At 37.3% G+C, this 16,802-nt stretch overlaps 1 protein-coding gene across 4 annotated transcripts in view; it reads left to right on the forward strand.

Annotated features, from left to right (window-relative positions):
- Positions 1–16,802, forward strand: part of ACSF2 (acyl-CoA synthetase family member 2) — a 71,357-nt gene that overhangs the window by 19,753 nt on the left and 34,802 nt on the right. For all 4 annotated transcript variants that reach the window (XM_083353134.1, XM_083353136.1, XM_083353135.1 and 1 more), the window contains exons 3-10: positions 361–489; positions 2,620–2,673; positions 5,226–5,344; positions 7,844–8,006; positions 10,895–10,990; positions 11,489–11,637; positions 12,774–12,865; positions 13,741–13,817. In XM_083353134.1, the coding sequence (XP_083209260.1) occupies positions 361–489; positions 2,620–2,673; positions 5,226–5,344; positions 7,844–8,006; positions 10,895–10,990; positions 11,489–11,637; positions 12,774–12,865; positions 13,741–13,817 (879 nt within the window). The remainder of the gene's footprint in view (positions 1–360; positions 490–2,619; positions 2,674–5,225; positions 5,345–7,843; positions 8,007–10,894; positions 10,991–11,488; positions 11,638–12,773; positions 12,866–13,740; positions 13,818–16,802) is intronic.

The raw sequence follows: 16,802 nt of genomic DNA on the forward strand, positions 1-16,802 counted from the left end.
TGCCCAAATTAATATCTCAGTTCTTAATTCTTAATTCTACCAGAAATCTAAACACTGTGGTAAAAGCCCGGGTGTGACCTCGTCACATCTGTCTTCCTTGGGTTGCATGTTTTCTAACCAAAGGTGGAACCGAGAACATTTTCTGGATTCAGGAATGTAAGAATGCTGGAGATTTCCATTCAGTGATATTTTCAAATTTGGAGTATGAATGCAAGATAAACTGCCAATTTCTCTTCTTTAAAGAGAATGGCTACTTCAGTATCTTTCTTGCGTAAAACAGAGTATTCATTTCATATATTCTGTTATTCCTTACCTCTGGAATTTAATTTGCTGAGACTCCTGTTCTTTTGAAAATTGCAGGTGGAGCAAGCTGCCACTGGGCTTCTGGCCCTTGGATTGAAAAAGGGTGACCGGTTAGGAATGTGGGGTCCTAACAATTATGAATGGGTCCTAATGCAATTCGCTACAGCCCAGACAGGAATCATTCTGGTAAGTTCATCTCTTTTGTAAGCAGATGAGTAGGGTGGGAGGTTAAGGAAGGACTCCGCATAAGGCTGTCATACTAGAGAAGGGACCATATGGATCTAAATAATGTTCATCATGCACCAGGTATAATTTTGCATAAAATTTAGAGATCAATGCACTTGCTACAGAGCTGAAAACAGTCTAGCTTCCTGGTGTAGAATTCTATCAGCTGAAGAGGTGTTTTTTGACCAATGTACACTGCTTCCAAAAAAGGGCAATTGGCCATGATCATTTCTCAAGGGTAGGACACACAATGGAAATCTATTCACCTCCAGCCCAGCAGGAAAGCAATCCCCACCCATCTTTATTATGCAATAAAAGTCAGCATTTTGTGACTTTTGATAGCTTGTCGATGCCAATGCTGTCCAGGTGGCTTGATGCACCAGTTCATTCCAGGCAAATCCCTTCACTCTTGCTGCTTATTGTGCCCTTTGGCAAGGAACCCCCTTTCCTCTGGTTATTGCTTATTGCCCTCTACGACCATGATTTATTTACTTTTGCAGCTTACTGATACAGCCATAGAATAATTTCTCCACCCCCCCTCCCCTTAAGGTTAAAATGATTTCCTACTTCTAGCTTTTCCACCATGGCGTCATGAACAAGATGTCAGATGCAACTGACAGTCAAAGTCCTGTTTCTGTTTTTACAGGACTTGTGTGCTTGCAACTCAAAAAGAAGAGGGAGAGTTCTAATTACATGGCCATGGATACCATCTTGAATTTTTTGACAACCTCCCCTCCCCATTCCTTGTGGATGCCCATCTCCCAACCCAAGTGATAAGAAATATAGTAAAACTGCAATGTTTTCTTCTGCTTATTTTTTAAGCCAATCCAGAAAGGATAAAACAGCAATGTACTCTACCAATTGTGGGCAATGGTAAATGAGGTCCTGGTAGAACAGCAGGCTAAAGAAAAGGAAGGAATTGAAGTCTGGAAAAAGATTCCTTAAGCTGCTTTGTTTCTAACCATTCATACCTTGGTGACTAGCAGCTGAAGGCCCCAGTGTGAAAAAATCCTAAAACAAATTTCATGTATTGTGTTTTTGAACCTCTTTCTTGCTAATTAACATTGTGGGGAAAAAACAAAAACAGAATTTTAATATGCTTGTGGCAGATTGCTTTACATCAGTAAATGGTCAAGCAGAAAAGTGTATAACTAATTGCATTGAAAAAACACATGATTTTGTGTTACTTGTGTACTTCAGTAACATAAGTACCCAGATTTTATTTTAAAAAATGTGTTATATCTTTCACCAACCTTGGGGTAAAATTGGCAAGAATGTTTGCTTTGTAGAAGACAATTGCTTTAAGCTGAAAAGGATAGAGATTCTGAAACTAAATACGTTGGCAAGAAGACCACACATTTGAGTATAGTACATTCTATTTGCACAATATTGCTGGCCACATGACAACAGATACTACAGAGGATTTACTTTAGAGGATCATAGAATGTAAGGGTTGGAAAGAACCTCAGATATCATTAAGTGCAATAATCTGCCCAGTGCGGGATCATCTCGTCCTCCTCCTCCTCCATCTCCTGGTTGGTATATTAAGGGGACATTTCCAGTACGGAAAGCAGAACTAGAGCAATAATAATAATAATAATACACATAGATAAAAGCAAAAGATTCCCAAATGAGAAGAAAAATACTTTAAAATGCACAGAATATATGTTGCTAATTTACCTTCATGATTCTCCAAAGCCAATATTACCATAAGATGTCTGACCTTTTGCCTTTGTTAATACTGGGCTGCATAAAGACCTACACTTCGAGGAGCTCTGCTTGCTCTGGATTAGGGCAGAGGAAACCAATTTATTCTAAATTCCCCCTGCAATCTCCTCTTCTTCCTAGCGACTGTTTGGGGAACTGCCCAGGGTGGTACTGTACAAGAAATGAACTGTAGGGATAAGCTGGACTTGGGAAAGTTCTTTTCCCCATCCATGTACAGCATTTCCTCCAGCAGAGAGCTTTTGCTGGATCCTGATCTGTTTCACATATGAACAGAAGGGGGTCCTTTCATTTGCTGAACTGGCAATTTGGATCTTACTTATAAGTCTTCACAGCAGACTGATTTTACTATTGCTGCCTTTCCAGGTATGTGTGAACCCAGCATATCAGTCCCAGGAGGTGGAGTTCGTCCTGAAGAAGGTATGAAAGATCTGTTACATCATCTCTACTTAATTTCACCCCTAGGATTTTTGATAGAATTTTCTGTTCTGGAAATAGAATGTTTGAGATAAAGATGAAGTATGGGGGAAAGGACAGGGAAATAACTAAGTATGGGAAGAAATGGAAGTATCTGAAACTTTTTAGTTAGGTGGTGGGAAAGACGTCTCTCTACCTCCTATAGCATTGGCACTCACCGTGAATGATTGTAGAGTTGGCAATAGTTAATCAGGATACTTAAATTTTATATATTTATACATCCATTTTATAACTAGAGCAGTTGTGAATGTCAGGTGCCAGGGGTACTCAACAGGGAGCAGTGCTACACTCAGTTTGCTCATGAATGTCTGGCTAGCAACACCTGATTTAACACTTCTCTGCTCAGATCCAACTAAGAGGTTATTTTATTCTTAATTTTGTTGTGCCAGTTAACTATAAGCAAAGAATGATCTTCTCTTTACCTATGCTAGTGTTCTGATGCCAGTCCACAGAGAGAGTTTAATGACTTTCCGTGGAATATCACTGTTAGTGTTGATGTAGATAAATAAGGAGCATCAAACAATAAAAGTGTAGCATGGAAATGTAAAGCAGTCTCTATTGTACGAAGCGTTAATGTTTGCTGCTCAGTGTGCAATCAGCTAGTGCCTAAGGATATTTCAGGGAGCCAAAGTAAACTCTGGTGTTTAACATGAGAGTCAGGTGCTTTTCAGCATTTCCTAATAATATACCTCATAGCTGGGCAACCCGTGACCCTTGATCACAAAGGAATAGCTGATGGAGCCAGGTGACATGGCACCCGCTTTCCCCATTAGTCAGCTCATCTGGACTGCTTGTTTCCTGCTTCAGTTAGACTACCACTGTGCAGGGAGGCCAGTCCAAACTATGCCATTCAACTTTCTTATCCTTAATAATGGGGGATTAAAACTGTTAAATGGTTTATAAATAAAATTAATCGTATTAGGATTAAGAGGCCTCCGTATCTCACTCAATAATTCAAAATAGTGTTTTAATGCCAGGGCATCTCTGATTTTTCCCCAATGTCCACAGTATTGTCCCTAACCCAATATGCTGGGGGGGGGGGGAGGTTTGTTGCAGAGTTGCTGTTTCAGCTTCATGATTCCATTCATTTTTTTTTGTTTAGAGTCTCTTCTTATTTCTAGTTCTTCTTCCTAGTTCCTATTTCTTGTGGTTTATTTGGTAGCAATTCCAGTGGCTATCTGCCAATCCCACTTTCTGAGTGTTGAAAAATAAGAAGCATAAATCATGTAAGACCTGGAATATGTATTAGATTTGACAGATTCTATGATTGTTTCTATTTCCGTGGTGCTCGAGGAAAGCAATAGAATTACCCACATATTCCAGTGGTGCTAAGCACATTGCTGTTATTTACGTAGTCCAAAAACTACTTTTATAGTCTAATCTCTTTTTCAGAGAGATAACCTGCTGACCAATTTAACTGTGGGAGGTGCCAATCCTCTGACCTTTCACTATAAGCTTACATAGCAGTTAATTTCACTGAATTCATTGGGGCATATTTCAAAGGAACCATGAGCTATTTAGGGCAAAATCTGTACATACACATTGGATAGTGAGTTCCATTCAAGACTGGCCCTGCCCTGGAGGCAAACAAGATCATTCTTGACCATGCCAAATCTCTGAGAATACTTCAGACTTACATTTAGAGTGGGGAAAGAACAACCAGTATTTGGGATGGAACAGAAATAGTATACAGGCACTGGATTCATATAATTTGCATTTAAGGTGAGTTGTTTATAACACAACCCATCCAATGCACTGGAATCGAAAATGTCCTCTTGGTAAGCTATACATACATGAGAATAATCTTATTAGTCTGAATAAGACTTACTTCTGAGTAAATTTCCATAGGGCTCCTTTCTAGAAATAAAGTTTTATTGGATAATAAGAAAGAATTCAGAAAATGGAAGTTCTTCTTTTAATACATATAACATTAAGACTTTCTTCTGGCCAATGTTTTCCTTGTCTCATGAACTAAATACTTTGTACGCTGTAGTGTGTAGCATATACCATGACTGCTTTTCATATGGATCAATCTTTTTGAATTTAGTGGTGGAGAAATTCCTCCTGCATTTCAGGGGATTTCATTCCATGAACTAAGTGATCCTTCCAGATCAAGGGCCTTCTAATTAACATTATAACTAATATTTGGAGAAAGTGATCTTACCCTGTACATCAAACCTTTAGTCTATCCAAGATAGCAGTCTCCACTAACAAGCAGCTGCTGTCCGCTATTCCAGAAAACGGCACTACTGAAAGATGCCACAAACTGAACTTTACTGCTCACTGAACAATGGCCTACAAGTGGCAAATCCAGGGAGACACTGATGAGTATGGAATGTTAAGGTTCTGTGTGACTTTCTAACAATATATGCATGAACACTTTTTTCCAGTGAATTTTGACAGGGAATTTTCTTCACTGTTTTCTATGCATTGTGACTTTGTTATATAGGCTGGTTTGCAACCTATTTTCTTTCTTCTTATGTGTATCTCTGTAGGTTGGCTGCAAAGCACTTGTGTTCCCTGCCCAATTTAAAACTCAGAAATACTATGAGATCTTGAAAAATGTATGCCCAGAATTGGAACATTCTAATCCAGGAGCACTGAAGAACAAGAAGTAAGTTTATATATTGTGCCTTAGAGTGTTGTTTCATTCCAGCATTTAGCAGTCTGAGGGAAATTAATGTTGTTGGAGCATGTTCACTAACAAGCTACAAAGAGTTCTGCCTCTGGTTTCTATCATGTACCATGTTTTCTTTCTTGTTTGTGAGGCATTAGTTCAGAACATAAAAGTTTTGATTGGATTCACACATGGTGTGAATAAACTATAATGTATACTTGTATAATGTATAATGTATACTTGTGTCATAGTAGGTTTAGCTTTAATGGCATAGTCTGTTGTGTGATCCTAGTCTATAACTTTGCATTTAACTATGGATCTCCACAGGAACAGTTTCAGTATTTATGTGAATGTACATATGTTTTTCTCTTTTCAATTTAATTATGATCTAAATTTAATTCAATTTAATTATGATTGAAAATAAATGTTAAATACTTCAAAAGGCTTAATGTGAATTATAAGCAAGATAATGTTCATTTTATCCAAAAACATTTCTTGAACACTTTGTGTTGATATGTTGTTGTTGTTAGCTGCAAAGTCGTGTCCGACTCATCGCGACCCTGTGATCCAGGCCTTCCTGTCCTCTACCATCTTCTGGAGTCTTTGTCTTGATGTAATAATGGGCAAAGTTCATAAACATGCAATCCTGGTTCAGTTGGTCCCTCTCATATACATTTATAATGGATCGGTGTATTCATTAACTGGTTCAGCACTGACAGATTTATTTATTTTATTTATTTATTTTTATTTTATTATGTTGATACAGCCACTCCTTTGACCTGGAGAATATTCTTTTTCTCCTGGAATGAGTGAAAGAGGATAAAGTCTATGATCACAGTTACTTCCCAGCCTCTTATGGGTTCATTAGACATATATTTTTATAAAGCCAAACAGACAGGTCTGATGTAGAATTTTGTATAGCCAAATATTCCTTAGATCTTCATGGTCATGTGAACCTGGATAATGCCCTCATTCCTCCAGTAGGAAATGCAAATTTCTATGCATGGACAACTGGTTAGCTCTGCCAGGGAAGGTTAAAAGAGCATTCTCTTTGTGTATTCTACATGACATTGAGCATGCACAAATATTGCAATACTAACCACATTTCTTTTAGTTCTCAGTGTTCAGATATACAGAGATAAATGAAACTGACAAAACTTTCTGGTTTATTCCAGTCTCTTTTCTGATAATCTAAACAGCTTCCCACTCCATTTTGAAGTATCTTACATTTCTTTTTAAGGAAAATGTATTTAATGAGAAAGTATTACAATAGTATATGGGTATTATTAAAAATATTGATTTTTTTAAAAAAAATCAAGCATGGTTGTCATTTTAGATTCCAACAATGGAATTTTACAAAAAACCAAAACAAAAACAAACCCAGATCCCTTCAGCTTTCTGAAGAACTGGCTTATGGCTATGAATTCCTAATCTTTTCTCCAAATCTATTTATTTTCTCTTAATCTATTCTTCAAAGCACCTGAAGGGAGGACAAGAAGCAATGGATGGAAATTAATCAAGAAGAGAAGCAACCTAGAACTAAGGGGGAATCTTGTTTTCTCCATAAGGGGAAATCATAATCTCATTATAAATCATCATAAGAAAAAAATCCAAATTGTATATAGGAAGTCCTTGACTTACAACTATTCATTTAATGACCATTCAAAGTCACAGTGGTTGTCAAACTTACAATGAGCCTGGCTGCAGCCATCTTTTTCTTCATTCTAGGTTGCCACATAGAACGGAGGGAGGGGGGCTTGGCCAAGTGCTTCACTAGTCAAAATAATCTTCTGTCCCGTGGGAACCAAGGTCATCTACTGCTCCCACAATCAGGGACTGGGCATTGTATAAGAAAGCCCGCCAAATGAATGTGTTGGGGAATGTAGCGATGACATAGTTTTGTGGGTGGGACATTATACTTTGTAATTGGGAAATTTTTAGTGGGAATTTCAGACTTGGTTTCACTTTTGATCATGCCAATACTTTGTAACTAATAAACATGTTCTTTGAAGAATTTTCAAACCTCTGAATTCTGCTTTATTTGTCTCTATCGGAAGCATGACAATTGTACTGAGAAAAGTGACTTATGATCATTTTTCACACTTACAACCATTGCAGAATTTTCATGGTCACATGATCAAAATTTGAATGCTTGACAACTGGTTCATATTTGTGACAGCTGCAGCATCCTGAGGCGATGTGATCAATTTTTGCAACCTTCTGACAAGCAAAGTCAATGGGGAAGCTAGACTCACTAACAACCGTGTTAGTAACTTAGCACTTAACAAATGTGGCAAAAAGGTCATAAAATGGGATAAAACTCACTTAACAAATGTCTTGCTTAGTAACATAAATTTTGGGCTCAATTGTGGTTGTAATTGAAGGACTACCTATATTTGATTTGACCTATAGTTTGAGAATTTTATTCCTTGAGCTTTTTGAGAGATTGAACTCTCCCTTTTGTCATAGAAGTGACTGGATGTTTCTTTGTATCAGATTACCAGAGCTTTCTGTTATAATCTGTGCGGATGGCAAGCTACCTGGCACATTCTCAATGCAGGAAGTGATGCAAGCTGGAGAGAGCAGCCACAAGAAGGAGCTACAGGAGATTCGGAAGATGTTGACCAACAAAGAACCTATTAATATTCAGTTTACTTCAGTAAGTACTATATCAACCTGTATATCTTTTCCAGTATAAAAAAAATGCAGCCCATGGTGGTCAGAGATAGGAAACTTTTTTTGGTCAAGTAGAATAAATTGGTACTTAGAATTTAATGCCAAGAATTATTAATAGTGATTTTTTTTGGCTATAGGGCTCTTTATAAAAACATAGTTGTTGTATGTTAAGAATATGCAAACCTTCTGAAAGGGGTATTTTGGAACATGTGTATATGTACATGTACAGGTAGTCCTTGATATACGATTGAAATGGAGACTGCTTTTATGGTCACATGTTGTGGCAGTCATTAGGTGAAATGTTTCACCTAATGACCTCCATCCTTGCTCTCCCCAATGAAATTCTCCAAAGCACCTGAAGGCAGCACAAGAAGCAATGGATGGAAACTAATCAAAGAGAGAAACATCTTAGAACTAAGACGAAATTTCCTGAAAGTTAGAACAATTAATCAGTGGAATAACTTGTCTCCAGAAGTTGTGAATGCTCCAACACTGGAAGTTTTAAAGAAGAGATTGGACAACCATTTGTCTGAAATGGTATAGGGCTTCCTGCCTGAGCAGGGGGTTGGACTAGAAGACCTCCAAGGTTCCTTACAACTCTGTTATTCTATTCTATTCTATTCTATTCTATTCTATTCTATTCTATTCTATTCTATTCTATTCTATTCTATTCTATTCTATTCTATTCTATTCTATTCTATTCTATTCTTTAAACAAACAGGCCTATCATTAAGTGGAGTGTGTGGGGGCTTCCTGGGCCAGTAAGGGGGGAAGCCGTTGGAGGCCTAATACAGGACCAAGGCCTCCCCCACCCTGAAGATGTCCCATGCTCCACTTCCTGCGCCTTGAGCCCCAACAGGTCTTTACCCACTTCCACTGGGTCCCCCGAGGCCTAATTCCCATCCTCCCAGGCCAAATACCCTTCTCCTCAATTATCTTTTGAAGAACTCCAAGGTCTTCCAGACCACTGAATGACTTGCTTCTTTGCATGGCTGGATGGCATGATTCTGAAAGGAGCTGCCATTTTATCTCACCCCGAAAATGGTGGCTGCATTTGGGTTTCTACTGTGTGTCTTGCGGACAAACCACTTCATTTTGCTGCCCTAACAAGGTCTGCACATTGCTGCAGAAATGCTTCTGAATGCTTCATTCTGCTGCCTCAGAAAGGTTTCTGCAGCACTGCAGAAGCTGTTTGTGGGAGGGACAAAATGGTGGCTGCATTCAGGTTATTGCTGTGTGGCCTGGAGAAAACTGCTTTGTTTTGCTACTTTAACAAGGTCGACCTCTCTAAGGCAGAAAAAGAAGCAGTTTGTCTGTTGGCTGCCATTTTGGCCTGCCCTCCTTCCACAACATGAGGTCCTAGAGCTTCTACAGGTAAGTGTGGTGCATGATGGGCATTTGGGAAGGAGGCCCAAATGCTGCATAGTGGGGGAGAGAGGCAGGGGGTGCTGCAGTAACCCTGTGGTGGGTTGTGCGAGTAAATGGCCACAGAGCTGCTGCAGCCATCATAACTTTAAAATAGGGTTGTACGTAGCTTGGGTGAGGAATCTTCAGTAACTATGAATGTTCGTTAAATGGCCTATCGTACCTCGAGGACGACCCGTATCTCATTTTTCAGACTCTGAAATATTATGACTTTTGAATTAATGGCTCTGAACATGTGGCTGTATAATATTAACTTCAAAATATTTGTCAATATGGGGAAGAAAAAGTGCTATATAAAAGTATACACACACTTACAGTATCTTAATCCATGAATGTTTCAGTGCCTATTTGGGGTTTTTTTGGGGGAGGAGGTTTATCCTTACATCTTTTCGGTCATATCTTACTTTAGATCTAGGAGCATTGGACCACATGGTTCAGTGTTGTTAACAGAATAACAGCAGTTGTCCAGACTTGTAGGCGGTTGGGAATGGAACTTCTCTAAGCACAACATGTGCAATGTCAGCTAGGAATTTCTTTTTTGAAATTTAGACACATTTTCCCAAAGCCTCTAACCCTGAAGTCCAAAAGTAATCAGGTTAGGAATCATTCCATATATTTCACCCGCCTTATGCAACATCTTTCCCACAGACACACACATACACACAAGTTACTTGACTCCCTCCCTTTTGATATTCCAAAACGCTCTCAGATTTGGTTAAATGATCAGGTCAGTGCCTTCCCCAGAACAGTTTCATTGTTGAGGGGGCCATTTTTAATTCTCCCTTCAGCTATGCTTGTATTTGGGGTTTTTAGGACATTTACTACTTTTTACATTTGCATTTTGCTGTTTTTATATGTTTTTTGTTTTGTCTATTGCTGTGCACCACCAGAGTCATCTTCAGTGAGATGGGCAGCTATATAAATTTAATTTGCTTATTTATTTATTTCATAATAATGAATGCCCTAGTATTTGAAAAGAATGTAGGCAATTTATAACTTTATCAGCAGAGAATTGCAACCAAATAAAAGAAGAATTTTTAGACAAAAGTCAAGGCTTGAGATCCAAAGATTGAACCCCAATACATTTCTGGAAACCACTAACTCCTATGTGAGAGAGGTATACTTGGTTTCACATATCCATGCCTCTTTTCTGCCTGTTTGAGGATTAAAACTGAAACCTTCTTTTCATTCTTTTTTGGAACCAGAACCAATTGTCCTCTGTTCCTTCATTTTTCCCCACTTCCAGTCCTCTTTAGATGGTCTCTTACACGTTTTCTTTGTAATACAGTAGTTGTCTGAGCTATGTGTAACTCTTCCTATCTTTCTGAAACCTGGTTGGGACATCACTATAGCATTCCATTTTAAAGCAATTGATCTCTTATAACTTTTACAGTATAGTGTGCTAGGATCATCCTAATTAGTAAATAAATTCTCTCTTTCCTTCAGGGAACAACAGGAAGTCCCAAAGGAGCAACACTTTCTCACTGTAATATTTTGAATAATGCAAATTTTATTGGTATAAGACTGGGACTACATGAGTTGGTAAGTCTTCTCTGCCTGCTGTATTCTTTATGTACAGAATGGAAACTCTTCAAATGCTGTCTCTACAGATAATATATTACAGATTTCAAGATACAATTTGAAGATTGGTAACCTTAGTGTTTTTCAAAGAACTATATAAGTAACAATCATGTGTTTTTGCCATCAGATTTTAGAAGGCTTGGTCTTCCACACCACCAATGTGAATTTTTTATAGGATATTCTTGTCCTGTAAATGTTTCTGACTTTTAAATTCTAGGAAACATTTTACATGGAAATTCCTATTTAAAAATGAAACTAATATTCTATGGAAGACTAAGAACTGAAGAGGTCCAGCCTGCTCTTTCCTCCTCCAGTCACTATCCCATTTGTGTAACACCAACTCTCCCTTTGTAAATCTCCAGGAGGGATTCTTCTTGCTTAGGGGATAAAAAATTATAAACATGATGAAGACTTATATTGGAAGATGACTCACTCCTATCTTGTTTGTTTTGACCATAGGAAGCTCGTTGCTGTGTCCCCGTCCCTCTCTACCACTGCCTAGGATCTGTAGGAGGCTGTATGGTGATGGCTGTACATGGTGTCTCCCTTATCTTTCCATGTCTCAGCTTTAATTCCAAAGCCAGTCTGAAAGCTATAGAACATGAAAAGTAAGAATTTGGCTGAAGTTGTGTTCTGGAAAGAGTATTAATATTAGAATTATGTATTAATAACTGGTTAATACTAATTACAGTTACCCTTAATTTTTAGACCTTTGCTACCCTTCCTCCACCTTGTCTCCATTTTTCATCCTTTTCTCTTCTTTTGAGACAGAGCTGGAATGTCTTGGTCTCTTCTTTGTGTGGACAACCATATAACATGCACAGGCAGTTATTGGATACCTTTTTCCATCTTCCCTTTCTTCCCTGAAATATGAACATTGATTTGAAATATTGATTCGATATTGGAATCCTGGTGAACAATCACTTAAATAAGAGCTAGGATTGTGCTGCAGCCACCAAAAAAGCCAGTGCAGTCCTAGGCTGCATTGAAGAGGGATAGAATCAAGATCACTTGAAATGTTAGTACCACTTTATATGGCCTTGGTCAGGCCACTTGGAATACTACATCCAGTTTTGGTCACCACAATATAAAAAAGTTGTTGAGACTCTGGAAAGAGTACAGAGAAGAGCAACAAAGATGATTAGGGGGGCAGAGACAAAACCATATGAAGAATGGTTGCAGGAACTGGGTATGGCTAGTCTAGTGAAAAGAAGAACTAGAGGCAACATGATAGCAGTGTTTCAATATTTGAGGGTCTACTACAAAGATGAGAAGGGTTTACCTATTTTCCAAAGCACCAGGAAGCAAGACAATAAACAATGGTTGGAAACTAATCAAGGAGAGAAGCAGCCTAGAACCAAGAAGGAGAAAGTGAGAACAATAAACCAGTTGAAAGGCTTGCCTTCAGAAGTTGTGGGTGCTCCATCACTGGAAACTTTTAAAAAGAGACTGGACAGCCACTTGTCTGAAATAATATAGGGTTTCCTGGTTGAGCAGGTGGTTGGACTGGAAGACTTCTAATTTTGTTATTCTGTTCTATTCTGAAAGTCATGCCAATTACACAATATCAGGTTTTTAAATTGAAATGTAGGACTTAAAATGCATGCTTTATTTGAAAACTCATTTTTTCTATGGGAAAACAGTTTCCTACAACTACAGAGGAAGAACACTTAGCCCTGTAGCTAAGTTTGATTGGAAAAATCAGTTGTGTTGATTTCATCAGCCTGTAATTATTTGTCTGCAGATGCACCCATCTGCTTGGCACTCCAACAATGTACATAGATATGTTAGGCCAGCCTGATTTTGCCAGCTATGATCTCTCAAGTCTTCGAGGAGGTGAGTAAAAGAACCCGGATGTTGCAAAGCAAATAATTAATCCTTTTTAATTCATTAATTTTAAATAAATATATTTGCATATTTTACCCCCTTTGTTTAAACTCCTCAGATATGAATGGCATTTTATGAACTAAACTCTTTACTAGTTAGCCTTTGCTATCACTGAAAGAAATACATTTGTAATATACTCTCCCCAAATGTGATTTGATTTAATATGCATCTTACTGACTGCATATTTCCAGCAATGTTTTCTAAACAAGCCTACTACACGTGCTTAGCTGAAACTTTTGCACACTTGTATTCTAGGGGTTTTTAAAAGCCCAATTCATGCTGTTTCGTCACAAGCCCACATGCAAGATGACACATTGGAAAAATGCAGCCAGCCAGATGAACAGATATGTGGACTGGACACAACAGAGTAGCCCTAGGGAGCCCAGTTGACATTTTCCTTGGAAGGTTTACCTTATTTTGTGTTTCTGTTTTACTTATTTTGCTATTTCTGTTACTGAAACACAAGGAGGGTCACATACTGGTTTAGTGAACTATATTTATTTCTGCATTCACCAGTGTGTGGCAGTAGATGCTAGGCATTGGTTGCACTTACATTCTGTATCCATAGGAATTGAAATGCACGGAAACATCTCAAAGCAAATCTTTGCAAATACAAATCTTACATGGGAGTCTAACTAGTTCCCTTCAGATAAGCTGAGTCTACCTACTTTGTATTGTATATGTAATTTGGCTGTGCTAAAATTTTAACTCTAATAGGAAATATTGTATTAGGGATACTACGGAGACTATAAAGAATGTTTGTATTTTAAAATCTGCTATAATTTTAGAATATTCTTCGAAGGCGTTTCTACCTTTTTTTCCAGGGGCTATTGGGGGTTCAACTGTGCCTCCTGAAATCATGAAGAAGATTATCCAGAAAATGAATATACGAGACATAGTAGTGAGTCATTTATTCTATTTCTGAATTGTGTAGTTTCCTTCTGTGTATATTATAGATAAGCACGGGATGTTGGGCTTGATCTCACAAAAAGCGTTGCACTGTGGATGCTGCATGTCAAGATGAATAGATAACATGGCTTGCTTTGACAAAGTCACATTCCCTGTCTCTAGGGATAACTGCAAAAGTCAGAAAAAGCTCCAACGTCTGTGCTCATAGTGTATGTAGAGAACACCTTGAAGTTTTCCAAATTGAGACAGATGGCTTCTTTGCTTTGTTCTTGAAAGCCAGGGGGCAGCATTGCTTCATAAAGCATTTTGGGAAGAAGGGACATATTTTGCTGGTGCTTTCATTGAAGCAAACCATCCCTTTAAAAATCTCCCACCATCTTTACTATCTTTCCGTATAAATGTTTTTCATTAGCTTTTTAAACTATTAAATATAACCAGCGGTACAGCTAAATTGGAAACAGAAAGTGTAGCAGGGTTCTAGAGGAAAGAAGACATCTGTATAAATAGCTACAGGGACCTACTGTAGATCACCGGATGAGCAAGCACCACGAGAAGGGTTCCTTTGCATTAACACATGTTGAGATTGGAATGATTTGATGCTTACTTGGAGCACTGTGAATTTGCTTCCACTTTCTCTCAACTAAGGCTAGGACTATTCATAATTTGGTAAGTGCTGATTATAACCCCAATCAATGTGCTTGCTTTGGATTTTTCATTTCTTTGTTAATGATCATAGGAGTGAAGGCTTTTTAGAATGTATGGGCTTATGGGATGGCATGGGGCTACATTAGGAAAAGTCCTCTAATGTCTGTCTGCCTCTCTTTTTGGCAAGAAAGAGTTGCTCCTACTTTCTCCAAATGGCTAGAAACTTTACTATTGTATTGAAAGTAGAGGGACCGAGCCTTGAGAAAAAATGGGAAGTGATGAGATGCTTTCTTTCTCAGGGTAATTGTCTAAGGAAGAAAGGGGACTTTGGTAGGATCTTTGGTTAAACTGGTGTGTAACCAGCCAATATATTGGCATTTATCTTTTCTTGCTTGTATATATTAACCCTTCACTCTTTGTCACTAAAGTCATGGATTGTAATACAATGTATACATATTTTTTCTCAGATGAACAATAAAGAGGATTTGTTTATAAAATCCATGTTGACTCGCATTTCAGTACAATTAATAATGTGAAATTTTGATTAAGGATTAAGGTCTGGAATATGATTTGGCAATATAAATGCAAGTGAGTCCTTTTCGACTAGATAACCATTAGAGACTCTAAATTTCACTTATTTGATGACCAGATATTTTCCTCTGTCTACTAAATATGAGATACAAATATATATATAGATTTTGCTTGATAGTATTTATACTTCTCTGCCAGAATACCTTTATAAAATTGGGAAATACTATAAATACAGAGATCAGGAATATAGTAATCTTTGTTGTCAGAATTAGCAGATAATTTATCTTGCAGAAGAAAAATACACTGCATGGAAACTTGATCACTTTGTCTTTGCAGCAAAAGCTTTATACAGAAATTGTACATAAGAAAATATATAATTTGCTTTCTACATAGGAGTAAGAGGATAAAAATCCCCTTGTGTCATTTACATTCAGTAATGAATAAATATATATTTTTATGAAACTTTAGGATTACAAATGCAATTAACTGAAATGGTAGTATTGTAAAATGCTTAATGATAAATCACAGTCATCTTGCCAATTATAACGATATTTCTGAGATAAACAAAGTGAAGGTATCATTTTTTGGCATGTCTCTGTTCTCTTCCATCCCATTTTTCAAATTTCCTACTTTAAAGGAAAAGTCTTTTCTGCATCAGCCTGTTAAAATACCCTTTATAAATGGGCTGGAAACCCTATGTGGGTGCAGAAAGGGCACTGGCTAATCTATTAGATTTTGCATTGGCCCAGCTATCTTCTAAATCTGTAGCTAACTAAATAATACAGGAAGAGTGAGCGAAGGTCAAGTTGTCTTGAAAGACAGCCTGTTATATCATTTGTATCATTAAATTAAAGAGACCTTATTCATCCTCGTGCAGTCAGTTTTCTATATATACTGGAATTAAATTGAAATTAAATCTCATTTCACTTAATAGGCCTTTCTGATCATAAGCACCAGTAGCATTACACATCTAATTCCATTTTTAGGTTTTTGATTCAATAAGATATCCTGATTCTCTTTTATTCAGTTTGGTTCTTCTATTGTAAATAACCAACTTCCTCTTTTTTATGAACAGATCATACATCTTTTCTCTTTAAAAAATACAGGGCCATCATTTAACTTCCTCAAGTGGAGAAATATTCAATGAGCTGAACCTTAAGAATAATACAGAATATGTTACTTAAGTTTATTAGGTAAAAAACTTGTCATATATCTATTTTTATTTCTTATAACATAGAGGATGGATTTGAAATACAAATCTAATTTTGTTAGCCAATCTGTAACATATAACTATTTTGCTACATACACCACCAATCAAAACATGTAAGGCAGTACCTAGTATTGCTAATTAAAATTCATTTATTCTTACTTTCCCTATGAGTTTTTTAATAACTTGAAGAATTGTCATATATCTATTTTTATTTCTTATAACATAGAGGATGGATTTGAAATACAAATCTAATTTTGTTAGCCAATCTGTAACGTATAACTATTTTGCTACATACACCAACAATCAAAACATGTAAGGCAGTACCTAGCATTACTAATTAAAATTCATTTATTCTTACTTTCCCTATCAGTTTTTTAATAACTTGAAGAATTGAATAATTATCCCTATTATCCTAGGACTGTTCTCTTAATTTGCTTCCAGACAAATGGCTCCTAGTAGAAAGGCATTGCTGCTCCATATATTTCTTCGTTTAAAGGTTTAGGTTGGAAAAATATAGAAGACATAATGAGAAAACACAGAAGGGTTACAAATGGAAGACCAAAAAAAAGGATACCATCTTTTAGATTAACT

Source organism: Vipera ursinii (genome assembly GCF_947247035.1).
Source record: "Vipera ursinii genome assembly, chromosome: 2".
In the NCBI taxonomy this organism is placed as follows: domain Eukaryota; kingdom Metazoa; phylum Chordata; class Lepidosauria; order Squamata; family Viperidae; genus Vipera; species Vipera ursinii.